The 27,200-nt window shown below is 40.9% G+C and overlaps 2 protein-coding genes across 2 annotated transcripts in view; one reads left to right on the top strand and one right to left on the bottom strand.

Moving 5' to 3' along the window:
* The window catches only part of LOC142367565 (putative 2-ketogluconate reductase), a 379,644-nt gene that overhangs the window by 249,356 nt on the left and 103,088 nt on the right, over nucleotides 1–27,200 (top strand). The gene's annotated exons all lie outside the window — the stretch shown is intronic.
* Nucleotides 5,683–26,991, bottom strand: LOC142367808 (synaptic vesicle glycoprotein 2A-like). Its single transcript, XM_075449829.1, has 13 exons — nucleotides 26,553–26,991; nucleotides 21,265–22,023; nucleotides 19,846–20,026; nucleotides 19,051–19,202; nucleotides 18,159–18,292; nucleotides 17,912–18,001; nucleotides 15,758–15,865; nucleotides 14,805–14,893; nucleotides 14,534–14,698; nucleotides 14,304–14,437; nucleotides 11,725–11,931; nucleotides 11,476–11,635; nucleotides 5,683–10,475 (listed from the first exon to the last, which is right to left on the bottom strand). Exons 2-13 carry the CDS (start codon nucleotides 21,869–21,871, stop codon nucleotides 10,292–10,294), a joined length of 2,211 nt encoding a protein of 736 aa, XP_075305944.1. The 5' UTR covers nucleotides 21,872–22,023; nucleotides 26,553–26,991; the 3' UTR covers nucleotides 5,683–10,291.

Here is a 27,200-nt window from a genome sequence, read left to right as displayed (position 1 = left end):
TTTTTTTTTTTTTTTTTTTTTTTTTTTTGCTAACTCCTTTCTTCAGTTGTGTCTTTAATATTCATGAATGCACTGACGCCACAGTTGTGTAAAGTAGCTTTTGATGAGCAAACATGCCTCAAGACCAAATATCAATCATATTCATTTGTTACTGTAGCCAGAGGAAAGTACTTTGCATATCAGACTCTGTGGAAATGACCAGAAAATAGAGGCTCCTTACTTTAGTGATGGCAGTAAATGGAGAATCTTCAAGTCTCACTTCAGCATGGGGTTGCTTTATTAAGACATTCAGGGGCGGATTGGCCGTCTGGACTTCTGGGACTTATCCGGCAGGCTGGCTGGCCTAAACATGATGTCAACGGCCCTTGTAAGCCGACTGGCAGCCCGTAGTACTTAGTACTTGTGCACTGAAGTGTTAGTGTGTATGGCATATTAATTACGCACTAAACCATAGTGCCCGAAGTGCACAAGTGCGCCATCTGAGATTCAGCCCTAGTCTACTCAAGTGATGGCAAGCATCTAGGTCTGTTTCTGGCAAGTCCTACGCCTGCAGTTCTGGAGTCAAGTGCAACATGGAAGGAAAAAGGAGGTGCTGAAAAAGCCAGGATTAAAAAGGAGGAGGAGGCATCTTAAGTGCTCAAAAATTACGGATTTATTCCACAATCCACGCCGGCAAAGTACAGGTAAATGACATTGTTGCATTGACATTGGTGTGTGCTAGTCAGGTTAGCACACAAGCTAGGTTAATTGTGTGTAATTAACATGTGTTAGGACCTAAATAATCAATGACACTTGGATTTGCGCATTTGTTTGTTGGTATGAATTAGCTATGTTCAATTTCCTCTATAATGTTAGCATTGCCACTACTACCAGAAAGTCAAATAAGCAAAGTTATGAAAACAGTGTCGTGTCACCAGAGGAGGAAAATTGGCTAGCAGATGAAGGCAAGCAAGCAAGGTTCATGCAGGCTAATGGTTTAAAATATTTTTTTTTCAAAAATGCATGTTCACTTGTTATATCCGAATTGAGCTATTTGAATATTGAATGGTTTCAGGAGAGTTGTTTTGATCTAAATGGGCTACATATGGAATGAAAATGTATTGCTGCAACTCAATGTTTCAATCTCCAGTTTTCCATTTGAAAGACATGTTCTGTTAGTCATGCCGTTACGTAAGCACGAGCACAGCTGCTAGAAAGTCAATTGATGGAAATGGCGTCCAAAGCCCTCAATAGCAGAAGCATTGTAATGTGCACGGGAGAGCAAGGTTTATTATAGACAGTCGTGTGCTTTTGCCACCTGGTGGTAAACAATTGACCAAAATTTTTTTTTGGTATGAGGCCGGCAAGGGAAAAATTGTCCCGGTGGAAAAATACTTCCCAATCCGCCCCTGAAGACATTGACCACACTTGTGTGGCAAAAGATTAGTGAAGGTGGCCGACATGGATTTTTGATCAGTTGAAGATTACATCTTCTGCATTATACTGACAAATAAAATGCAGAAGATTTTGACAAGAGGGCAAACTGCAGCTCCCCTAATGATGCGGGAAAAAAATACCCCCATCTCAGGGTCATTTGAAAATGGTTGCCTTTAAGTGGTATACAAAGAAGTGTCAGAAATCCACTTTCTGTCCCAATAAGCAGTATCTACAAGTGACTGAAACAAAGTAGTGCTAACTGATTCAATTGCCATATTCTGTTTGTCAGTCTAGAAGTATTCAGTGTTTATCATTTAAATTGTGAAAAGAAGCTACATGTCTGCAATCACCATGATACAGAGTCCCTGAATTCCTGATTTACTCTCTCTTCGGCACTACCATGCCACCTGCTGATGTAAACTAGTACCTCCACTGTCTTTTTGTAAGGTTTAAAAATGTATGAATCTTCTAGTAAGTTGAGGTTCTTTGTAGTCAGAATTAACCTGGTAAGATTAGATTTTATTTTTTTTAAATATATATTTTATTTGTCATGCATACACGAAATTTGTCCTCTGCTTTTAACCTATCCAGGTTGGCACCTGTTGACATGCACAGGGTCACACTCATAGAGACAGATGCCAACCTGGAGCGGTGGGCAGCCATTTGCAGCGCCCGGGGTGCGTGGGGGTACGGTGCCTTGCTCAAGGGCACCTCGGCCGTGACAAGGAGGTGGACGGACACCCCTCCAGCTGTCAGTTCCACCAATTTTTGAGTGACAAGAGTGGGAATTGAACCTGCCAACCTTCCGGTTGGCTGACCGACTCTAACCACTGAGCCACGGCCACCGTTTACGACAGCATGCTAGCTATGTTGGTTGTTCTGCTGCTTTCAATACAAAAATATATACATTATTGATACATTAATTAAAAACTGACAGGAACTCCAAGTTCCCTACTGCAGTAGGGAACTTGGAGTTAGTCGCCATATCCCACAAATCGAGTGGTCAGATTCGGCTTGCAGCACAACACTTTTTACTGGTGCCAAATGCTGCGTCGCATGTGATACTGGTGCAAAGAGCAATACTATGTAACATTTCTACCTTAAAATAACAGCTTGAAAAAAATTGTGCGGCTAGAATGAGTTTTAATATTACGATTGGCCTGTCTCCTATGCCCTTCGGGGGTCTGAGTTGGAAAAACTGTGCTATGTAACTAGAGCTGTAACAAAATCCGGGTTATCCGTTTTTCAACCCGGATAAATATGTCACCCGGGCAGACCAGATGGTGGCATGCATTTGATCCGCCTTAAAAAAAAAAAAAAAATAAATGATCCGCCCAAGTCGAGCCAGACCGCATTTCATTATGTCAACAAATGGCAGTTACAGCGCTCTTGCAACTTAGTCGTGAGAGAAATGATGAAACCGGAATATATATCCCTCTTTAGTTGCCTACTAGGCTACAGTCATTCTCTAGCATGGTGTTCAGTCACGAACACACAGTCACACACTGAAGGCTCTAGCATGGTTGCCGCGTCTGCTAGCGCGAGCGGTGTTGATGACGTCACGATTTCATGCCCGCCATGTATAGTGGCGCAAGTCGATGCGCCAGTAGTTGCAATTTTCTCCTTCACAGAGGTGGCGCTGCTACGTGAAGGTTACCGCTACTCTACAACCACGAAAGTGGAGAAGAAAACAATGCCGCTGTCAAGAGCAGGAACACTGTAATTAATGATACTGCTGCAGTTTTCGGATCATTTTAAGTTTTTAATTCAGTTAATAGAGGTGAAGGTTTGAAGCCCCCGGCATCAACAGAGTCTCTGCCCTCTTCTTTGCCTTCACGTATCTGTCCCGTAGCTTCTTCCACACATTCTTACAGAACTCTCCCTCTTTCACCAAAGTTCTGCCAATCTCTGTGCACAAGTTTTGGGAGTTTACGTCCTCCCTGTGCTGTTTCACTGCAGTTTCGTACAGCTGCCTGTACAAACGCACCTCCTCCTGACTGAGCCTGGTCTCACAACGGTCCATCCGGTTTTTCGTTGGTGGCGCTGCCAAGTTACAAAAATCGACTGGTGCACGACAACGCGCTGCGCCGTCTGTTCAAGGGAAGCGCCATGCCTGAAACGTCATTTTGACGTCACGGTGCGACACCGCCGTGACAGACGCAGCCATAGACATATTATAGGTAGACGCCCCTTTCGCCTCTGGGTCGCGTTAAATGTCTATTATATTATATTATGTCTATGGACGCAGCAACCATGCTAGCGCCGTAAGTGAAACGAAACCTAACTCCCGCCCCGTTTGTCACGAGCCCGTTTGTCGGTTAAGTGAGCCATGCCCCCTACTGATCCGTCCTGATTTGCGATCTGTCCGTTACTTACAGTGAGGGACGAATCCCCGCTGGCTCTGGGTGACTCACGGCCTGACAGCGAAAATCCTTGCTGCCGCGACTGGCCGCTCGCTCGTCAAGTCACGCGACAGAATCGAAACTTAAAAAGCTCCAAGTTGGCATGGATTCGCTACTTGCCCGTCTGACCGTTGAGTCACCCAGAGCCAGCGATTCAGCGGTCAGACGGGCCAGTAGCGAATCCATGCCAACTCGGAGCTTTTTAAGTTTCGATTCTGTCTCGAGCGCCTGTCAGTCGGCAGCAAGGATTGTCGTCAACCCATCTGACTGCTGAAGCATCGGTTAGCGTGGCTTCATGCATCTTGTACAGTCGTTGAAAAATAATCATTTAGTTAGGGTGACCATACGTCCGTATTTCCCGGGACACGTCCGTATTTCACTTCCTGTCCCGGGCGTCCCGTGAAATACGGACATGTCCCGGGAAATACGGACGTATGGTCACCCTAATTTAGTGATATAGGGAGGGCAAGATCATTCCATGTTGTTTACTTGTAGGTCTAAACTCAGCATTGCCTCACCTAATGCTACCACATTTGTCGCTGTGTAAATGCACACACTAGCTGTTGTGTCTGGCTTTCAGATAAAATGGCGTTGAATTAGTACTTGAAAAAAATAAATGAATGAACTTGTAGCCGTAGGCTGCTCTTTGATTTATCAAAATGAATTGATAAATGGGACCAAAAAAAAAGGCGAGGCGCATAGCCACTAAACGGCAGAAAGGGTTTTTTTTTTTTTTTTTTTTTTTTTTTTAATAAGTGACTCAAGTGATCCGTATAACTCGAATCCCCTCCTCGAAATGATCCAATCAGCCCGGATTGCCCAAAAGATTGATTGATTGATTGATTGATTGATTGATTTTGTTTATTGACATTGTACAAAGCAACTGCAGAGACGGATTCTCGCAGTTTACTGCAGATGAGGGTTTTTCGGATTCGTTCAGGACTCATCTGTGGGCTTTTGTCATTCGAGTTAAGCATCTTAGCTGCAACTTGCTTGGAAACTTGGAAAACAGTGAAAGCCTCATAATGTACTCACAGAGATTTGAGAATGTAATTACACACTCAGATGCACCCTGGCTTGTTTTTAAAATAGCTCATAATATGGCAGCCCCACCATTGAGAACATCTTTGCAACTTTGCTGGGAACAGATGACGAGATCCCTGTTGAGCAGAGGGTAGAGTCCCTAAAAGAAGGTCCATTAAGGATGGGAGAAAGCTTCATGATGGTTTGAAAAAATGGAAAGAATTTCAGATTTTCCTTTTTTCCTTGTCAGGCCAGAAAATGGATTTCAAGGAAGAAGTGCTGTCAACATTTTTGGACACTGGTTGTAGACAGTTCTTTTGTTTTTAATGCCATATGTTACATTAAAGTAATACTATGTAACATTTCTACCTTAAAATAACAGCTTGAAAAAAATTGTGCGGCTAGAATGAGTTTTAATATTACGATTGGCCTGTCTCCTATGCCCTTCGAGGGTCTGAGTTGGAAAAACTGCGCTATGTAACTTTGCTGGACCGGCCCGGGAGCTGAGAGAAAGTACTTCGACTTGCTTTCTGGCACACCTACCGCAAAAACAAATAGACCCCTCTCACGCTCCCAGGTACATTTGATTACTCTTACCTTCTCGGTCGACATAGCTTGCACCTTCTGACTCCTCACCGGTTCGTCAACAAACGTGAAACGTGAAAGCGAAAGGGTGTTGTATTTACGACAGTGTAACCGTACATTACCTCCAAGCCTGTAGGGGGAGCTCCATAGTGGGCTTTTTGAGAAGTTACATTGTATTGCTTTAAGGAAAAAAGAAAAACATAATGAATCGGTCTCAATGTTCAATGCAATCAATAACACTGGTTTTCTTTCAAGTTTTATTTCCATTATGATTCATCATTTTCTTCATAGAACTGGATAACTTTCACAGAAGTGCGAATTCCAGCATAGTGAACAACTCTCACAGAAAATAAATACAGCACCTTTTCAGCATCACTAAAATATTCTTAATATCCAGAAGTAATAAATACTGAATTTACCAAGATTTTCAGTCTTCATTTACAAAACACAAAGACAACACACAATAGATTTTTTGTGTCATATAGAACTTTTTTTTTTTTTTTTTGGATTCGTTTTCCTTGATCTTTTTGTTCCACAAATTCCATAGTTTCACGTACAAACATCTACATTTTCTACACACGGTACACCAACTTTTTGAAGTGAACTCACATTTAGAGAAGAACTTTTATCAGTTAATAAACAGATTGGAGTTGAACCAAAGAAAACACAAACGGAAACTCCTTCAGTCCCAACCGCAGAGACGGATTCTCGCAGTTTACTGCGGATGAGGGTTTTTCGAATTCGTTCAGGACTCATATGTGGGCTTTTGTAATTTCACCAGAAAAAAATTGAAAAAAAATCATGCCATAAAAACACTTTCAACAAACCACCAGTAAGTTAAGTCTTCAAGCTGGTGTTTGCTTTATTTTGACCACATCCCATATCACCATTGTTATAGATACAACTCGGCAATCCTTTTGATTATTTGTACAGATATATATATATATATATATATATATCCATGTATATAGAATGGAAATTCTACACATAGTAACATTAAATATTAGAACTTGCACATTTTTGTAGGAGCTTCAATTTGACAGAGGGCGCTCTTTTGATAAGTTAAACTGTGGCCCTTTGGAGTTTAACACTGACTTGCTGTTTTTGGGAAAGTCTCCACTTTATTACTTACACTTCCCCCTTTTCTATGGATTCACAAACAAGCAGGTAGGTCAAACTGAACTTTTTGTACATCGTTTATGCACATTTTTGGCTCCTGCCACTATTGCCTGTTCCCGGCCTTAACCATCTTGTTCTTCTGTGACAAGATAAATTGCATGATTATGAGCATCCTCCTCAGAAAATCAAACATATATACTATGTATATATATATATACGTATAAAAGTTACCTAGGTCCAAGGTAAACAAGGAGCACAGTCACCGATATCTTACTTTCAGAACACATACTCAAGTTTGATCAATTTTAATCCCACTTTGATTAAGAACAATCACTGCAAGCAACAAATCTATGTCATCGTACGACAATGAAAACACAAGTTCTTGCTTTTGACGAAAACAGCTGGTATACAGGACGTCCAAGAAGTCAGACAACACGATACAAACATGCGTCACGATCAGTTGAGTACAGAGGTTTGGTGGGTGAAGTCATGTTTGTGGATTTAGGGTAGGCTTTTTTGTGTTTCCGAACAGAGGAGCAGACCGCCCGTCATCTCTGAGACGGGACATCTTTTATGTGTTTTACAGACTGAGCTGCTTTAGAAAGAGAGCACACAAGTCTATAGCAAAGAAGAAAATAGACAATTCCGGACTGCATATTGGATTTTTTTTTTCCTTTCAAATATATTCCGTGGTCCTCAACTGAGCTGTATTCATCGCGGGGATGAAAACATTGCAACAGAAAAGAGTAGAAAAATATGTGACAGACAGTTTTGTCAGCTTGAACACACACACACACACACACACACATCCAAGTCTGTACAGCATGAACATGAAGGGACAAATTTGACCATTAAACACTAACTACTGAAAAAAACATTTTGAGTCTTTTGAAAAAAAACTCTAATTTTCTCTTTTGTCAGGAATTCATTGAGACACCACTCTGATGTTTGAATACAGTAAATATGAAGCTGGTTAGCTTAGCCTAGCATAAAGGAGAGAACAGCGGTGTTTCTCCTCTGACTGGTATTTATGCTAAACTAAGCTAAGCTAAGCTAAAAGGCTTTCTATTTATTCTACAAGGGGGGCCGTTAACATGAAAGTAACAGGAAAGCTATGAAAAATAATTGACTTAAAGAAGAATAGAAAACAAAAGCAGAAATTTTCTAAAAGTAAATAGAAAAATGTGGAAATTTAAACCATTCTAATTTGTTATTTTGCAATGTAGGTATTTTAATTCTTGCATTTTTTCCTTTTCAATCATCCTTTTGGTGTTTGGCCAAATTAACTGTAACTGTAAACTGTCAACTGGCTTTAGGCAGGACCACAGCTTAGGCAGCACCTAAACAAAAAGAGTGTGGAAAAATAAGTGAACAAGAATAAATATTATATCAAATAGGTAAATGCAAAAATATACAAAAACAAAATCACTTTAAATACGATAAATCCATGAATAAATAATTACTGTAAATACGGTAACAAATATGTAGAGAAATAAATAAAAAAATATATATTTGAAAACAAACATTTTGATTTTAATCATCTTATAGACTTTTAATTTACTCCGTTAGATGTATATGTACCCATTTTTATTTACCTATCGACCCTTATTTATCTATCTTGATTAGATTTGTTTTTTCATTGCATTCGTATGACTCAATAAGACACACACACTATAAACACACGCATGCACACAATTAACCTAGATGACAATTTTAAGTCACAAGATACTTTCTCCGGCTGTAAACTGACTCATTGATTGTCAGCACACATGTTCATGTACACATTTGGAGAAGTGATACCAAGGTACAGTGATATGTATAAATAATGATCAGCTTCCCTTTTAGAGCAATTACGTCCAATCTTAAATGAAAACAGTTATTCTAGTCTTGAGTTGCAGACAAGAAAGCAGAACCATACAGTAGCACAGTGCGTTATCAATCCTCAGCCAGGAATGGATGCGGTGGAGAATGAATGAACAGGAGCCCTTAAAGTAAAATCCTGTTTTCCTTTTGTGCTGCACTGACTGATCAATCAGATCGTATGACTGCTTCTTTTTTTTTTCTTTTGGTCCCATATAATTTGTGCTTCTGAATGAAATGTTGTCATATCAAGGGGCCTTTAGCTTTTTTTCTTCTATCTTTTGTAAACACACATTTTGAACTCAAACAGCAAAAAAAACAAAAAAAACAAAAACAGCAAAGCAACTCTTCCCTTGAGGTCCACTACTAGAATTTTTAGGAGCTTTCATTCACCATGACACCTGAGCAAACTCTCATGAGGACGGCGATCTGCAGTGGAACAGGTCGACAAACGCTTGGGATCGCAAAAAGCCTCGACTACAACTGAACTACTGCATGATCTGGATCTGATGCGACTTTATGGAATCAGTTTAAAAACGCGTGACCTCTATTTCATATATTCTGCTACAAGATGAGTAAATCCCCACAGAATGAAAGGTATGGTCTACGTGGCTCCACTCATTTGTATGAGATGATAGAATTTTTAATAAATAAATCAGAGACGCTGTCTTTTTCTCATACACACACACACACACAGATATACACATGCAATCACACAGTTCCTTGAACACTGATATTTGTGAGGACCCGAAGCTAACCCTAAATCCACTTCTTAACCCTCAAACAACAATATAAACTTTTCAGGTCCAGCATTGTGGGACCCACAAAGCTCAAGTACAGTGAGCTCCCATGAAACAGGCCCACACACACACACACACACACCCACACACACACACACACACTCACACAACTAATTTCTAATGTCCGCTTTCACATTAAGCACTCGACCAAAATCCGTCCCACAGATGCCCCTTTGTTCCACTCATGAACATCAACAAACTGCCACAGAACAGGAAGGGGAAAACACTGGTTTAACACTAAGGAGCTGGATCCAACTAGTCCCACATAGAACAGAGAATCCTGTGAAATGCATCTTCGCTTGTCTCAGTTTTAAGGGAATTAACAGACTGGAGTTATTCAGGGACAAAGATAATGAGTGCTTCTGAATAAAACCAGCCTCAGTGGAATGTTTTAATAGTATTTGGTAGAGAATAACAGCACTTAGCTGGTCTGGCTTCAGTAACAGGAAGTGGGCAAGGGGTGATGGGCATTCTCAGAAGAAATATCATCTTTTTGAGATCTTTTCAAGAAAACAGGACACGAAACACGTCAATGAACAGAATTTTGAACTGAACCGTTCCACTAATGTCACCACAAAGTAAAAAGCAGCACTTTAAGACAGTCACTGAGGTAAAAGACACATAGCAAGACAAACACTGTGATCTTATCTGCAAACTGACCACACACATGGAAATAAAACTTTCCCCCAGAAATGGCTTCTTTTTTTTTTTTAGTCTCATCTCTTCATTTGACCATTCTGTCATTTCACCATGGATGTGTTTCATCACATTTCTATTTGAACCACATCACCCTGTAAGAGTTCTCCGTAAAAAAGATCAGATGCTTTATACTACCTGGCAGAGCGGCTGAAATTAAGCTCAGGTGTTGTGATGGTGCAGGTATCTTTTTCTACTTGTGTGAAGCTCTTCTTTTATGGTCAAGATGCAATCCGCATTTCAAAGGATTCTGGGCTTACAGTGGGGAAGGCAGTCTGTTCTGTTGCTGTGTGACGGACGGACAGCGCTGAAGCTCTCAGGGATGTTCGGGCTCTACTTGTCAAACACACACTCCAGCTGTACTCTGCTGCCGGCTGCTGGTCATCTGCTTTACTGCAACACTTGGCCTCTTGTTTCAGGCAACTTTGTCGCAAGGAAACTGCCGGCAGCGAGCGCGCCAGCAGCAAATAAGATGGGTACGGCCTTGGTGATGCCGACGAACGACTGGAAGATGCTGATGCCCAGCACGGCTGCCAGTTTACAGAGAGCGTTCAGGAAGCCGAACGCTGTGGTCCTGAAGACAAAAACAGTTATTAGTTTTAGCAACTGATCCAAAAAGGAGGACGTTTAACAGTATAGATCGTTAAAAGTCCAGTTTGAAGGATGTATTGAGATCTAGTGGCACAAATTGCTAATTACTTTCAAATGACATGGTGGAGATGTGGAGCCATGAGAGTTTTTGAATATCAATAACTTGTTTTTAAGTTAACACAATAGTTCTCATTGTCATTCCTCAAAAATTCAAACATAGTGAAATGACGTTGCATTTCTTCCAATCGACCGTGTAACACACTGGAACTTCTGTAGCCTGTCGTTTGCCAGATTATGGCTTGTGAATGAGCTTGGTTCGTGTTTCCTTGTTTACACAGCCTCTCTATTTGTGGTCGAGTGTCATTGAAATAGAACAACAAAAACTTATGAGCATGTAAGAGTCTGTGCGGTCGAAGCAGAGAAAGTAGCATAAAAGTGTGCAGCAAAACACACTAAAGGAGCTCACCGATTACATTCAATTACTGCATGTGCAGCACTATACTGCAACACTGAGTAACCTGTGCTTTGCTTTTCAGAAGGCAACATTGAGCACCTTACTTTAATCTATCTGGCTCCATGAGGAACAGGTTTTTCCTTTTCACTCCTTTATTTGCTGTATAAATAGAAAATTTGAATTTTTCTTGTGAATTTTTTTCAGTGAGCACTGCTTCAGCTGCTCAAATGGGTAATCTGCCCCTGATAAGAGTAAAAACAGATGTCAGCTGCCCCACAAACAAATAAAAATCAAACATATTGTTTTTGTAGTCCCTAAAAGCTGCAGCAGCTCGGCCTTTAAAAACAATCCTACCAGGAGAAATAAGCAAAAGGAGTCGACTTAAAAGTCATTTGTCACAAAGCACAAAAATACGAGTTGATTGTATTTTCTCCTTCTCTTTTATACAAGTATTATACAAGATTATAAGCACATTACAAATCTGAAATGAAACAAACCCAGACCTAAAAAACAACTGCTTTCACACTACCTTTTGTCCGAGGGGTAGAGCTCCACCGTTATCACATCCAGGGCATTCCACGAGGCGATGCTAATGCCACCGAAGAGACACAAGAGGGCGATCATCCCCGACTCGCTGTTGCCAAACATCAGGAAAAAACAGCTGACACAGGATATGACACTGGATCCCGCTGCGTGGAGAGAGGAAGGGGGATAACAACTAAATCAAACAGCCTCTGTGGTCGTAAGTAAATCATCTACAGACGTCAGATTTACCCACCCAGCATCCTTAAACGGCCAATTTTGTCCATTAATAGAGCCGACACAATGTTCCCGGGCAGCACTGCCAGTGTGCCAAGAAAGTTGACAAAATATATCATGTAGGCGTTGTTGAAGTCATCGCTGAAGTCCAGCATGCAGCCCTCCTTGTTGTGGAGGAACGTGCTGTTGATCAGTTTACAGTTAACGAACCTGTATTTGAACAAATCTGGAGGCAGAAAGAGAAAGTTATTTCTTTGCAAAATTGGATCCAAAATCACAGAACGAAGACTTAAGGAGCTATTTCTGCTGAGGAGCTTTCACTTTTAATGCAAATTTTTTATGTATCAAAGGTTAGAACAATGCTTTACACAGCTAAGATTGTGGCAAGGATACAACATTATACAGTACAATACCCATAGTCTTAAGTAATAGAGTAGTTTTATAGTAGCATTATATAATTTGTATTTATATAATTTGTTCATTTGAGCATTAGATGTTGACTTTTTGCGTGAAAACTGTCTGACTTTGTGCCCCAAGCGCACACGCCTACGCAAATGGTTTTATATTCTCAAACAGGAAAAGAGAGAATTGAATCATCTCTCAGTAAAGCCAAGGCATTACCGCAGCCACCACAAAACCAATCCTTCGCCAGGGTCTGTTTCCAATCAAATTCGTTAGAGGCAGAAACTAAACATCATAAAGAAAACATCCAATTCAGCCGAACTTCTTTATATATGTTTCCTATCAGAAATATCGCAAAAAAGGTGTCAGGGGAGGTCAAACCGATGGTTACGAGGCCTCTCACTTTACTTTCTTTGGACTTTGTTGCCTGCAGCTGGTCAGAGATGTTTAGATATTCGACAAAGCCACACAAGCTTTTATGAACCAGCGCCAGTTTTAGGACAGGGAGTCAGCCATAAAAGTGCTGAATGATCGTAAAATTTTAGACGCACGAGTGACACAAACGTAAAGGAATGAATGGTTGGCTTCAGGAGTAAGAAGATGGAGGCTGTTACTGTTACACAGAGCTAAGCCCAAATAAATCTAAAAAATGTCAGCAAAGAAAGTGCTTTTTGACTTTAGTTCTCAGATCTGTTTCCCAGCTTTGACTCAGACATGTTGATTTAAACCTCTGCTGGAAATCAAAACCACACACGGCAAAGCTGGAGGAGTTTTCTAATTATTCTGTCTCCACACACAGATCGGTTAGACCTCTGTCAACTTCCATCAAAGATCCCCAATCTATCCTTTTCATCTTATGAAGGCACTCTTTCTCATCTAATCCCAGCAGTCTGCCTTATAAAAAAAAGTCTGGGCTGCATGTGTGTGTGTCGCTATGGTAACAGTTGTGCTGCTGTGTAACCCAGGGTTACCAGTGACGGAACATCTCAATGATGGGTGAACACTGTGTCCTGTTTCAGTGGTTAAACTGCTTCCAATTCAATTTCAAAGGTTTTTTTCAAGATTAAATCATTCATCAAAAGTTCTACAGAAAACATTCGGCAAAAATAGTTACAGCTTAATTCATCAAGAATTTTCTCAGTCACATCAACTGAAAATCTTTGGGACTCTTGGTGGTTTTGACAAACATTTTTTTTACTGTTTCAACACTACAACAGTTAAATTACCTTCAATAAAGAAGATCTGCACCCTCATCTCTGCCCCCTTTCCTGTTTCTATGGGCTAGTCTTACGGCTCTATTTTCCCTTGTCAGTCACACTTTACCACGCTGTCTCCACATTCTCGATAGAGTTATTTATCTGCTCTAATGATGGTTTCACCTGTGTTCTCCAAGCCAATCAGTGCCTGACACCCTTGTTTTTCCAATGATTTGTCACTCCATCATTCCGCCACTCCAAAACAGTCAATAGGGTGAAAAAAAATTCAATTTAATGTTTCTAGAAACTACAGATCGTCAAATCTTCATTTCTCAGGAAATGCTCTTGCAGCATGCACGAGTGTGCGTCCTTATCATGCCGGAAACAAATCCGGTGGAAGGTTAGTGGGCAGGCGGTGATCCAGTGCGAGACCATTGTTTTCTCACTTTGTCAGTGAAATGTGAGCCCTTTTATGCAACTAAACTGGAGAGGTATGGGCAACAAAATAACTTGGTTGAAATGGTACTGATGTCTTATAGTTCAGACACACTAAGCATGTTTACATTACATTAGAAAAACCAACCGAAAACTGACTTTAAAAATCATGAAAACATGTCAGTTCGACTGAAATCATGCAAAATCCATCTTCTCAAAACCGAACTAACACACAGATATTGTGGCTGGGATACAACTCCCTCTGTATGGATGCAACCCATCTACACTCAAATGAGCCTCGACCTTGTGTATGACAGTAAATACTATTCTTCACATCCAAAAGATCTTTCCTTATTGAAACAGGGATTCATTTAAAGCTGGACCATCCACTACTCAAAAAAACCCTGGTTGTCTGTGGTGAGTCATGTCTCAGTGAGTAATGTTGGGTAATAAAAGCCTTTTAGACTAAATATCAGTTCATGTCCTGTATCAGGTGAAAAGCTCCTCAGACTAACTCAATGCACTTAAGCACAGGACATACAGTATATGACAAAGTCTTGCTTACCTGTGTTGTAAAACAAACTTGCGATAAAGGTGCAGTTCTTGAATAAGGTGTGAGTGGAGGTGATGTCCTCAAAGTAGCACTCCTCGAACACGGAGTCTTCAAACACCATGGACTTCATCTTCAGGTTGAGGAACCTGTGGACAGGTGTCAGATCTTTGAGCTGTGTTGCATATTTATAAAAATGCACAGCAACACTGAACGAGACGGTACCAATGACAAAACAGTCTTACTTGTCATTGAAATAGTGTCCTTCGCGATGCACTTGGTTTTCCAGGGTGAAGTTAAAAGTGACGTGCTCCATTCGCTCCTTAGTGAAGGTCTTTGTGCGCGACTCGTATTCCTGCTTCTGGATGTACTTGATCATGTCAGGGAACCACACTGTCAGGCCGTAATAGCTGCAAGGTTGTGAGAGAGAAGAGGGATGGAAAAAGTCCCAAAAGTGAGTGTGATGGGTTTTAGATCATGATGGAACACCAGAGGTTTTCTGGGCCTTTATCTTACCTGAAAGACATGGTGAACCAAACAGCCATGAGCATAAAGGTTGTCCGTTTGTATTCTGGGCGGAAGCAGGCAAGAATGTTGTTCCGTATCTGCAACACGAGGAGAGGAAAAACAACTTTTGATGAAGAGAAAGACTCATGTATAGGACTTATAGAACACATTATTACACTGGAATTCAGATGTCTCAGTTGTACATGCATCTTGAAGAGCTAGAATGTAATTTCAGCTAACTTACTCCAAGCTTGCGGTCAAAACCTTTTTTTTTCATATATTTTGGCATTAAGCAGGTGGGATGATGGAGGGTGTAGGCGTGTGCACGCAGCAGAAAGTACGCTGAATGCAAATTAAAATCATGCCCAAATCTGGTGAAGTGTTGCTGCAACAATGTGTAACACAATAAAGAAACAGCTTTTGGCACACCGAAGTAAAACATAAGCTTAAAATAACGCCAGGATTAAGTTACGGATGAAAAAAAAAGACAATTATTTGAGACAAATACACAAAGTTTGTCCATAAAGTGAAAGTTTGTGCCATGAAAATTGCTCAGATAAACAGTGCAGAATCTCTATATATTAAAATAACTGTAAGCGAACAGTTTATTTTAAATCTATTTCACAGAGAGAGAAGAGAATGGGTCAGGACGACAAAACGCTTAAATGGGAGGATACGTAACATCTTGGCTACATTTCTAACCACCTATGCTCGCACCCACGCTGTTTACTTTCACAAATGCCAACTCCACAGAGGCTGTTAGAGGCAGCTCTGAGCTGTAAAATGCCTCTTGTACAAAACCTGTTATACTCCAAAGAAGCTGTGGCCTTATTTTGCTCTTTTAAAACTTGGTTGAAACACTTAACACTTGCCACAAAACATCAAATCTCCAAATCATTTGAACACATGAGCTCACATTGGGTAATTTAAGTCTTATGTGCAGCAACAAGCTTTTCACTGACCTGTTGGGAGAGGCTCATAATCTTCAGTCTGTAGCGCTGCCAGACTGGGGTGTCGGTGCCAATGTCCACCAGCTCATCCATCTGCTTCACAGTCTTGATTGTGGTGACCTTGGATTAAGAAAACACGAGTCATTAAGAGGCTAAGATATGAGCAACGAATGCCCATCTACTTTAAGTGGCTCAAACTCTCCCCTCTGTTGCATGAAATTCGCTAGATTAAAAACTCTGGGGCAAAAGATTTAGCAAAATAAGAGTTGAATTAAAACAACAAAGACGATTTAATATCCGAGAGAGACTTGCCAGCACTGACAGGCTGATTTTCATCTCTCCTTATTCTAACGTGTGAAGATATTTATGATATGAGACAATAGCTTCTTCAAATTTGTTGGCTGCTATGACAACAAAGAGCTGATAATCTTTCTCTCGTCATGATTGGCTTGATGAAACCAGTCTTTCATCAAGGCTGTAAAAATACAGCCTTTGGAAAATGCATGTTGTGCCTTCAACCATGTTTTTATGTATCATTATTCTTATTACAATATTACAACAATAAGTTAAACGTTTAATTTGTCAGTTTGTTTTACCCTTTATCCACCAGACACGAGTACAGAAGGGTTTCGATGTCTTTCGTGTGTTTTTTAGGCAGCAATATGCTCAAAAAAAGTTGAAAGAGGGGCATAAAAGAATATAAAAATTTACAAAATATATGTTACCCCATTCTGAAAGATTCTACATTCAGCGGAATAACTGGTGACGGACGAAGATGTCAGGATTGGATGTAAAAAGAGCTTTTGCCAAAGGCTTTTTTTTTTTTTTTTGGGTTGTGGCTCACTGCTTTCTGCCAAACTCAGTCAGGCAATCATGAGAAAGTTCTAGAAAACATTAACATGAAAGGATTCAGGGAACGTGGGGAAATCTCAGCGTGTAGAGGCCAAGGATAGAAACTTCTGTTGGATTTAAGTGACCTTTAGAGTCCTCGGGGAGAAAAAACATTCAGGCCATGGTGATCGATTTAGCCACGTGTGCTTAGAAGCACCCTGGAAAGCCATTTTCACTCAACACAGTTTGCAGGTGCACTCATAAATGTGACCTGAAACAGTGTTGCACACAGAGGAAGCCATACATCAACTCAAACGTCACAAAGTTCACGATCTCATCTCAGATGGACAGCACAACAGAAGAAATGTGTTCTGTGGAGAGAGGAGTCCACATTTCAGCTGCTTTTCGGTAAAAATACAACTGACATCTGGCTCAGTATTATCAGTGGAAAGTGCCAAAGCCAGCACCTGTGGTGGTATGCGGGTGCGTAGGTGCCCATGGCTGACAGAGGCATGGATTAGTATTTTAGAGTGATATATGCTACCCTCAAGCTGACATTTTTTCCGTGTTTTTTTTCAGCTGGTAAAAGCCAGACCTCATTATGCATGACTTAAATTAGCGTAACATCATAGACGCAGAGTGTGTGTGCTTGACAGGCCGGCCTGCAGGTCAGATCTGTTTCATATCTAAAGTGTACGGCGCATTATGAAGAGGAGAATCAGACAACGACGACCAGGCACTGTTGAGCAGCTGAAATCTTACACTTAGCAGGAATGGACACCAATTCCTCTTACGAAAATGCCACAATTAACATTCTCAGGTGACAATCTATTAGAAAGTAAAATAATTAGAAGAAAGGGAAATGTAATACAATTATACCATGTCTCACTCCCAACTATTTCTGAGTGTGTTATTGGATATAATCAAATTCTTTCTGAACACAATAAAGCGGGTCAGTGAAGACTGATTGATTTTACATGAATTGACAAAATATAGATTTAAGTTTTTGTTTCGTTTTATCATTTCTGGTAATGGATTTTGTATAAAAATGATACTTAAAGGAAAGTTATGTCTAAACGCCTGACCTTTTCATGATGTAAATGACAATCTAATTTATCATAGGAGCTCATTTCTTATTCATGCACCTGATATGATACACACACATTCTGATCCGCGGTGAGTACACGGTGCAGTTTATACAACAATGCCCACGAGCCCGAGCTACAACCAGAAACCTGATCAGAGACCCTTGCTGTATGTCACCCCCGATCATCCTCTATCACTGCATCTTTCTAGTGTTATGATTTGAATAACTGGTTCCTCAATGATACTCACAGAAAACACCTTCTCTGGGTATCCCTTTGCTCTCATGTTGGTATCGTGAACCTGCTTCAGAATCATCCAGCCTTCATCGTGTTTGCCATTCTGACATGAAAAGAGGAAAAGGCTGGATCATTAACACCTGAAATATAAGCTTTCTCTCATGCCAATTTACATTTGACTTTGTATTTCATGGTAGTAACAACTCAAGCATGAGTACAACCAGTAAAGGAGCTAACGGTCAACAAGCACATCTGCTAACCTCTAAGTAGAAGCGTGGGCTCTCAGGCACGGCGTTTAGGGCAGCAATGGCCGCAACAGCTGGAAATGCACACACTAACACAAACACACGCCAGCTATGGAACTGATATGCAGAGCCCATCTGGAAACTCCACCCTGAGAGAGATGAAGAAAAAAAACATTACAAAAACATTTGTGAATATACCTTCAAAGACACACCTCAGAATATTCATTCAAACATTCGTCAAGTCAACGGAAAAAGTCTAGCTCTCAACCTTATCTAATATATTAATGTGATGTGACACAATATGAACCTTGTGCTTTTGTCTTTGTCCCTCAAGGGAGGTCAGAGGTAAGCTTCAGTGCTGTGTTTCTGGGCTGAAGCGTTCTATAAAACAAGCCTACGTGTTTCATCAGCTAGCCCAATCCACTGTTAAAACTTTCCCCTTTTTAGGGAAATCAGTTGTAATAACATATACCTGTTAATATTTTTACAAATAAATGCAAAAACATGGAACTTAGGAGCTTAGTACAGAGTGCCTAGGCTCATTTAGTTAAGCTTGCACATGCAGGAGTGAATCAGTGTCTCATCTGGGTGTGTTAGTCCAGCTTTGAAGTGGTCACTTTTGAACAATTTTGGTCAAACTAACACAATTTTAGGTAGCAGTTTCCACTCCTTTGTTGCTGGGTTATCGCTAAACTAAGTCTTGTAGCCTATATAATGGACAGCTCTAACAAAGGTATCAATGCTTTTGACTAAAAAAAAAAAAAGCTGAAGTTTCTACTTTTAAGTTTTCTAATTTTTTTTAAAAGTGAGCTAAAATTAGGACAACACCGCATCGATAAAACCCATAACTTATTATTAGCACAATGATAAACTGGAACTATCATTAACTTGATTTTTTCGTACTCACCATAATGTGGGATTATAGCCCAGGCCATCGCAGATGCGTATATTCCCCCAATCATCCAAAACATGCAGAGCCAGCTGAGGTGCTCGCCGCGCTTCTCTTGGGACAGAAATTCAGAGTAGTAGGAGAACACGATGGGAATCGAGCCTCCAATTCTGCAAAATTCAGAGATCAACTGAGCCCACAGGTGAACTGTTTGTGCGTAAAGATTACTGGCACTATTTGGACTCAAACGTGTCTATACTCAAACTTCAACGTTACTATATGGTTAATTTCTCTGTGTGCTGACCGTGGGGTGAAACAAAGTCATCGGAACTCAGAGGGGAGGAAATTGATTTGAACTCAAGTGGGAATGATGTTCTTATACCTAAAGATCTTAATTTCTCAGTTCACTAAACCAGAAAAAGTGAGTTCAAACTTCAAGACCAAATAGAAAATAATCATCTTCTTTCTGTTGTAAGACTGACACACTAAAAGGAAGAGATGTATTGATTTAGCAATATACACCAATAAGCCATCATCTCAAAAACAACCAACAGTTTAATGCATGATTATGGATAATGCAATAAACTGCTTGGGAATGGATAGAGGAATAGAACAAAGAGCCCAAAGCACAGACTCAGCCTCCAAACTCCCCACATCCTGATCCAGTGTTGGGGGTTTTGAGAATACAGCTTATTTAGTGTATATTCTCAAGAAAGGTAAATAATGAATAAACTGAACATTATGCTGCAGCCATTATGATGTACTGTAGGTATAAGGCCCAGATTGAAAAAGATTATGGTTTTTAGCAATTACCCAACACCTGAGAGGAGACGGCAAAACAGAAAGGTGCTGTAACCCTGGACAAAGGAGGAGAAGAAGGAGAAGATGCTGTTGATGGAGAGAGAGATGAGAAGAGACTGCCGACGGCCTATCCGGTCAGCCAGAGCCCCCCAGAGGAAAGCCCCCACCATCATCCCAAAATATACAATCAGACCTGCGGAGAGAAAGTAAACAAAGTGAATCAGATGCAAATGTATCAATGCTTCCACAATCAACATTCATTTACTTCCGTTTAAGATGTGAACTCATTGTGATTTCTTATTTGTCTTGCTGTGCTTGATCTGTGAGAGTCTTTGCAGCTTTGCAGCCCCATGCTGACTTTCAAAATAGAAATATGGAGATATCGCTTCTGTTGTCTCTTTCCTTGTCAAACAGCAAATAAAAACACCAAAAACACTAAAAGGCTTTTAGAACTTTTTGACCTGGGCCCACTGGAGATGTGAAAGACTGGTCACAGATTGGTGGTTTTACATCCAAAAGTTAATCTAAATAAATGTCTATCTACTGAGTCAGACAGTACAGCCACTGGCGATTGGTTACAGCCAGGGATTAAAAGAACCTGTTTTTGGTTTCTCATTAAACAGACTGTGAATTTGCCTGAGGTTGAGACTGTGTATAAAAGATGGCATAACCACTAAGACATCATCCACTCGAATGTAGACTACATTTTGAAGCCTTGACTTTTTTTATTTGGCTGTCACTGTCTGCGATTATTGGACCCAAAACAGCGACACAAGACATGAATTTGACTGAGACACTTTGCACAAGCGTATTAAAGTATAACTTTAAGCCTTACTACAATTCAAACAGACAACAAACTGACTAATTTACTGTGGCCATGAGTTTTTCTGTTGTTGCTTTAAGTATCACACTTTCGTTGCTTGCTGGAAATCTGTCTCCTCTTTATAATTGCATGTGCTTCTAGGTGCATTAACACAATTAGATTAGTTTAGTTGCTGGAAACCACTGGCAGGAATGTGTATTGTATCAGTCCTGTGTGTGTTTGCCATTAAACAAATGAACAAAATAGAGGCCTGTGGTACAGCTTGTGGTGAAAATCTCCACAGGGTCAACAGATATCTCTTGTTTTTCTGGAATAGTGTGTGTGGGAATGACTCAAAATAAACAGCCCGTGTTCAGTGTAATGATGAGGGAACTTGTCGCCAAGAGCAACAGTGTGAGTCATTTAGGTGTTTTAAATAGTTCTTGAACAAGAACTTAAGTGTGTTGCAAACCTGAGTAAGCTGCATCGGGCCTTGAATACACCACAAATACTGTGAACATTTACTGCCAAAAAGAAATCCATATGCATTTCATCCTTGAGGGGTAGTAAAAACACAGATCTAACGTGTAAAATAGAGGGAAGAGAGATTGTCACAATAAAAGTCTTACCAAGCATGCTCTTGTTGGGTTCAGACAGACACATATCCTTCTCTGCACTGGGGAGGACAAACCCGACCACGAAGATCTCCACACCGTCAGCCATGAGTGCCAGCCCCAGTACAAAGTACAGGGTCCACTGGAACTTCCCATGACCACATTCCTGCAAAATGGTCTCGTACTGCTGAGCCAGCTCCTCTTGGTCCTTCCGTCTCTCAGCCTCTGAAACCCCAATATCTTTGAACTGCTGAGCTCCGGCCGTCATCGATTCCGGACCTCCAGCCAGACTACCTTTGCCCGAATCAGCCCTGGGAATTCCTTGGTACTCGCCTTCGTAGATCTCGTCATCCTCATCGTGACCCTCTGTGGAGTCGCTGTGGCCACCCTCGTCCTCGTTGGCTGCCTGGCTGTCACCACGGTAGTAGCCTCCATCCTGGTTTCCCTGCATCGGGTAGTCATCGTCATCTTCTTCGAAGCGGCTGTAGGAGCGCTTGTTGTATTCGTCGCCCACCCGATCCACTGAGCGGCCGACCTTCTTAGATGCTTGCCGCTTGACTTCTTTGGCAATGTCTTTGGCACCTTTTATGAAGGCAGTCCGGTTTTGGTAGCCCTCCTCCATTTTAAAGAGGTTTCAGATGTAGCAAATAAGGTCAAAGGTTGAGCTGAGAGGCCCCCTGAAGGCGCTGGGGCTTCAGTTTGTTCAAGATACAACTTAAAGATTTGAAGACCCGGCGCCCAGTTCACGTGACTGACAACAAGCTCTTCTTTTGTCTGGGGAGAAAATTTTAAATTGGTTAAATTGTGTTTGCCTTATCAGTCAAGCAGTGGTAGAATTAAAAAAAAAAGGTCCAAATGTAATGTAACGCAATCTAAATTAATTTAATGATCCCATAGGGATATTTTAGTATTACAGTTTTTAAAGCTATCAATTTACATTTCTGTTGAACTTTCACAAAGTCTTTGAAATGACCGTTGACATTTGTGGTTGGAAGAATTATTACTGAGAGACGACAGATAAATCCAAAAAAAAAACGAAATCATCACAGAAAGACACGAAATGACAGCAAACAAATGCAAAACTGCTTCTGCTTTCATGACTTCTTTTAGAGTAATTAAACTGGAACCCAAAATTAAAACCAGCCACCGCATCCATTTACATAATAAAATAGGGAAAGGTCTTCGATATCTATTATTCTCAGTAGGACATGTTGAAATTAATCCTTCATGACTCTTCATTCACCGTGTGTCTTCAACAGAAGTGAAAATAGCTGATCAGTAATAAGAAAAATGTTCCACGTTATCTTGCTTTTTTCCATTAAAATCTTTTTTTAAAAAAGGGCTAAAAACAACTCCAGAATTGAAATTAAATTGCTCAAGACCGACTACATTTGTTTGCGGTTCCCTTCAAAGTTTTTCCATAATTCACATAAATAAACACTGATGGAAAACACAACTGACGTAAATCTAAGCTTCCTCTATTTGCACAAAAACTTATAAGTTAGGTCCAGTGAAGCAGCCTGTCACATTCTTCTTCTCTTTAATGTTATTTATGAAATTGTGTGAATAAAAGAAAATGTCTTTGAATGAGCAGAAAAAAAAATAAGTTGAACATTTTTGCTAGGACCACAACCTGTATATGGATTTAGATTAAACTGAATTAAACAAACTAGGCTGCATCAACTTTATATTACTTTCAACTGGGAATTCAAAACTTTAGACTGATTAAGGAACATATAAATATGTTAAATATGAGTAAATATAGCGCTTTAGAGTTATCCAAACAGATCTATGAGACTCTACACTAAAATGTTGCTTCCCAAAAGAATGAGATGACCACGATGATTCAAAACCACATCTGAAGCAGCATTATTTTTGACCCGATTGTGTGCAGGGATACAATTCCAAATAATTCATCCCTGCCATGTTGGACATATTCTTATGTCTTTGAACTACTCTTTCTTTTTCCTTTCATACAGCAAGCCAAACTACCTAATCAGCCTTTAATGGTTGCTTTCCAGATTACACCTGTTGCTCTCCTATATCCACCCAGCATGTGCTGTCTGCTGAGTCACGGACGCTCCTGAGCAGCAATTACGGGACGAGACATCAAGCTTCGAACAGTGAGTGGTTTCTAATGGATGTTTCCTTCTGTGGAAATGCATCAATTTCCTCAGTTCATGATGAAGAGCTACATGTGACTCAAATAGATTGGACAGTGAGTTTTTTTTGTTTTTTTTTTAATCACTGTGATGGTCACTGCATATATTCTCATCCCATATCATCCTACAGCCATGTACTAAAATGCAAATGCTTTACATTTACATCAAAGGTTTTAAAAGAAGAAGGTGGGACTCAGGGGAAGGGGGAGCAGTAAATGGAAGGGAAGTAATGTTACATTATTAATGACATTAGATATCAAACAGAACTTAATTGCTGTACATTAGTCTAGAGCTACTCTTTTGTTAAAAAGACAGTTCAGCAGTACAGTTGTTTTGGATCTGATATGATCATTATTCCCCTTTGATTGATGGATGGATGGATGGATGATCAAATGGATATACAGGTATTAAGCCAAACAAGCAAGTTAAGAGGGGTGTGACAGTGCTTTTTTTTTTTCAAGACTTCGAGAACATCCCTGGTTTGCCAAATTAAATGTCAGGTTTGATAACAACCATTTAGTACAGAAGAAGACTGATTAATCGCACAAGATCATGTGTGACAGCAAATGATCCTTGAAATTGAGAAAAAGAAGCTGGAATATTGATCAGTGTTTTCCTCGTCTGCTGCAGGATCACATCCCCCTTTTGAAAACCATGTTGCATAAAGCACATTTTTGTAGCCACCACCTTGTTCCTGCAGTTCTTAGGCGAGATACATATCCACCTGCTTCTGTATTAGGACAGCGTGCCTCGGGTCAACGTGCAACGAGACAACATGTCACTTTGTATTTGTGGTGTTGTGAAACAACAGACAGACAATGATGAGACATTGCTGCACTTTCGCCCGTGCTTTAAAAAAAACAAAAAAAAAACTGACAGGTAATAACGGGCCTGACAGAGATCTTTGATGGGGGCATACAGTATAAGCAGAGCCAGAAAAAGGGATCTCATAAAATACTTAGGACACGGGTTAGTTTTTCTGATTAGCCATCTAAAAAGGCCTGTGAGCCTCCACCTCCCTCCAGTTGATTTGATTTTGTTTTTGTCCGCGATGATGACAGATTTCAACATACATGCATTTTGAAGCAAGTGATAAATCTTTCAAAATATGTGTCCTCAGTGCCCAGCTACTGAAAGCAAAAGCATACGACGTGTCAGATATGTTCAAAAGCACCACGTCTAACATTTACAGCAAAGAACAGCAGTGTCCATTTTATCATTTTCAGGCAAACCAGCATTGTTCTTTGTCTGGCAAGCTGCTGCATATGAGCATGACATTAGAAAAAAAATACAATATCTATGCTTTAAATACATTGTTATTGAGACTAGATGGAAATCTGAAAAGTGTGTCTGTTTGGTGTAAACAGTGCTAATGCATTGTTTATGGTGAATTTCATCCAAGGAACCATTTACGGCCGTGAGCCAGCAGATCCCTCACTGTCAGCATGACGAGGGGAAGATCAAAGGAACCCCACCAGGCCCGGTCAGCCATGCTAAACTGTGGCTCAGACCTAATAATATCTCGTCTGTGTCAAACTACACCAGCAGTCTTTGTTTTTGAAGTTCCTGCTTAGTATCTCCACAGGTGATTTCAGTTATTTTGCCTGATTCAACTCCTTCTCTGGTCAGCGTGGGTGTAGGTTCGATTGGCAACTTCTCCATGCCGTGACTGATAACAACGCTGCCTCTGTTCTGATATAAGAAGCTTTTCAATAAAAAAGTCATAACAGTGGAAAAACGAGCGAGGGTGCACAGTCCCAGGGACCCTGAAACGGTAGCGGTTAAATGGATGTCATTGATGTTTTCATTGTGCGCTTCAAACTGCAAAAAAAACACCACTCTGAAATCTTTATGCTCTCCTGAAATAATCTGAAAAGAGTAAGAAATAACAAGGCTCCCTGGGATCATAGAAATAGTCCCCAATAAATCAGTGAGATAAGCACCACTGAGGGACATCACACAGACTCGCATAAGCCCCTGAAGCTAGCAGGCAAGGAATGAGAGAACAGGGAAACAGAAATCAGAGATAGTAATTAGGCTACTCCGAATAAACCAACGCAGCGTAGCAGAAAGCTTCTCCACCTATGAAATAAAGTTCAAACTGAAGCTACAGAGATTCCAGCCCTCCTTTATGCAACAGGTAAATTGCACCTATGCCCATTTAATCCTCATTTCCCAACCCCCTTTATTTCTTTTGAAAAAAGACAATGAAACAAGAATAAAAAAAGAACAAAGCTGAGAGGCCTCTTCTCTCTCTTCATCACGGTTGTCAAGTTGACAGCCTCTCTGCAACTCAGGCCGCAACACACAGCCAAAACAGGAAGAGGGAGAGAAGAGGAAGGCCTGGGGGTGAGGAGGGTGGATTCTATTGCTCCTTAGTCCCAGGAAGCCCCTCTTATATATTTTTTTTCTCCTCTATTAAAAAAATAAAAAATAAAAAAAATAAACCAACAGAAGCTTTAAGATTTCCTTACAAGGCCAAACAGGGTAGACAGTCCTCACAACACAGAGCTATTGAAGCATTTCTGACTGCCAAGTCAAGATGAATAATGTGGACACTTCATGTAATCGCATCATTTTAAGACATCCCCGATATCTTCCTGTAAAGCCCAGTATTCTGCTTCAATAGGCCTGATCTCAACACAGTTAGAAGATCTGTAGGGTGATGAATTGGCTCCTGATAGACTGCACTTCACGAGCATCTGTTCGGTGATGTGAGAAGGCATCAGCGTGAATTCAAGAATCTGAGGGAAAATATGCTAATTTAAGGCTTCCGTGCTGTCCAGACCGTCTTCACTGGTTTAAAGAAATGCCGGCCTGGTCGCTAACAGGGCAATTTTACACAGCCAACTAAACGGCTGGATTGAAACGTAAATCTGTCGCAAATTTCCAGCAAGCTGCCATCCAGTTCGCACCCTGACATACGTGCTCATTCTTAGAAATCACACGCCAGCAGTTTGTCACGACTTGGATTAGATTATTAGGCCTGCGTCTCGATTCACAAAACCGATCTCAATCTGGTGCGTGAAGCAAATGTTTGGCGAACACGCCCATCATGTATTTCTCATGATGTCTGCATGCAAGAAACGAAGGGAAACATCCTCCGCTGAGAGACGATCGTGCCTCAAGTCCTTAACTCACCTTAAATCCTGCAAGCGTCCCTTTTCAGCCCGGAGAGGATGAGGATGAGGATGCGTACGAGGCTGTTGCTGTAAACCGAGTGACGACGCTGTGCCGTTCGGAGGAGAGAAACCCACGATATCCACTCACACTCAGTGATGCTCAGGGGTCCCCTCCCCCACGCAAGCCCATCACGAGCGCACGAGCGCACTTAAACGCCTTCGGATCTGGAGGGGTTTGGCGCAGACCCGCGCACACTCGGCGCGCATTTTCTGCAGATTTACACAGACTGTTGCGCCTTTTTCTTTTATCTCCTTTTATCTTTCTTTTATAGAGTTTCAGACGAGAGGCCACGATGCCACTGACGGTTCGTGCGTGATGGCTTCTCCCGTGAAACGCGAGCTGGGTGCGGGCGCGCAGCTCACTATCACACATCTGCTGTTGTTACAAATATGTGATTGTCAGTACACGTCGATGTCAAGATGTGGGCACGGGCAACGCGCACGTGCAAGCACACCTGACTCCTGTTTCCATGTCAACCACTTCGGTATTCCTTTGACTGCATCAAGACTTGTCAGAAGAAACCCTCCTCAGAGAGGGCGTGATGTCATTCTTTTCCATTTAAATTTTTTTTTGGTCACATGTTGGTGGATGTGTTGAAGTGAGATT

The sequence above is a fragment of the Odontesthes bonariensis genome, chromosome 18 (genome assembly GCF_027942865.1).
Source record: "Odontesthes bonariensis isolate fOdoBon6 chromosome 18, fOdoBon6.hap1, whole genome shotgun sequence".
Classification (NCBI taxonomy): Eukaryota; Metazoa; Chordata; class Actinopteri; order Atheriniformes; family Atherinopsidae; genus Odontesthes; species Odontesthes bonariensis.
Note: the sequence above shows the minus strand (reverse complement) of the source record. Positions and strands in the feature narration are given on the sequence as shown.

Coding starts and splice junctions, on each gene's coding strand:
- LOC142367808 (XM_075449829.1), bottom strand. CDS start 21,871: ATGGAGGAGGGCTACCAAAACCGGACTGCCTTCATAAAAGGTGCCAAA. Junction 15,866..17,911: donor ACCCAGAGAAGGTGTTTTCT/GTGAGTATCATT, acceptor TCTTAATCCAAG/GTCACCACAATCAAGACTGT. Junction 10,476..11,475: donor CTCTACCCCTCGGACAAAAG/GTAGTGTGAAAG, acceptor TTTTGTCTTCAG/GACCACAGCGTTCGGCTTCC.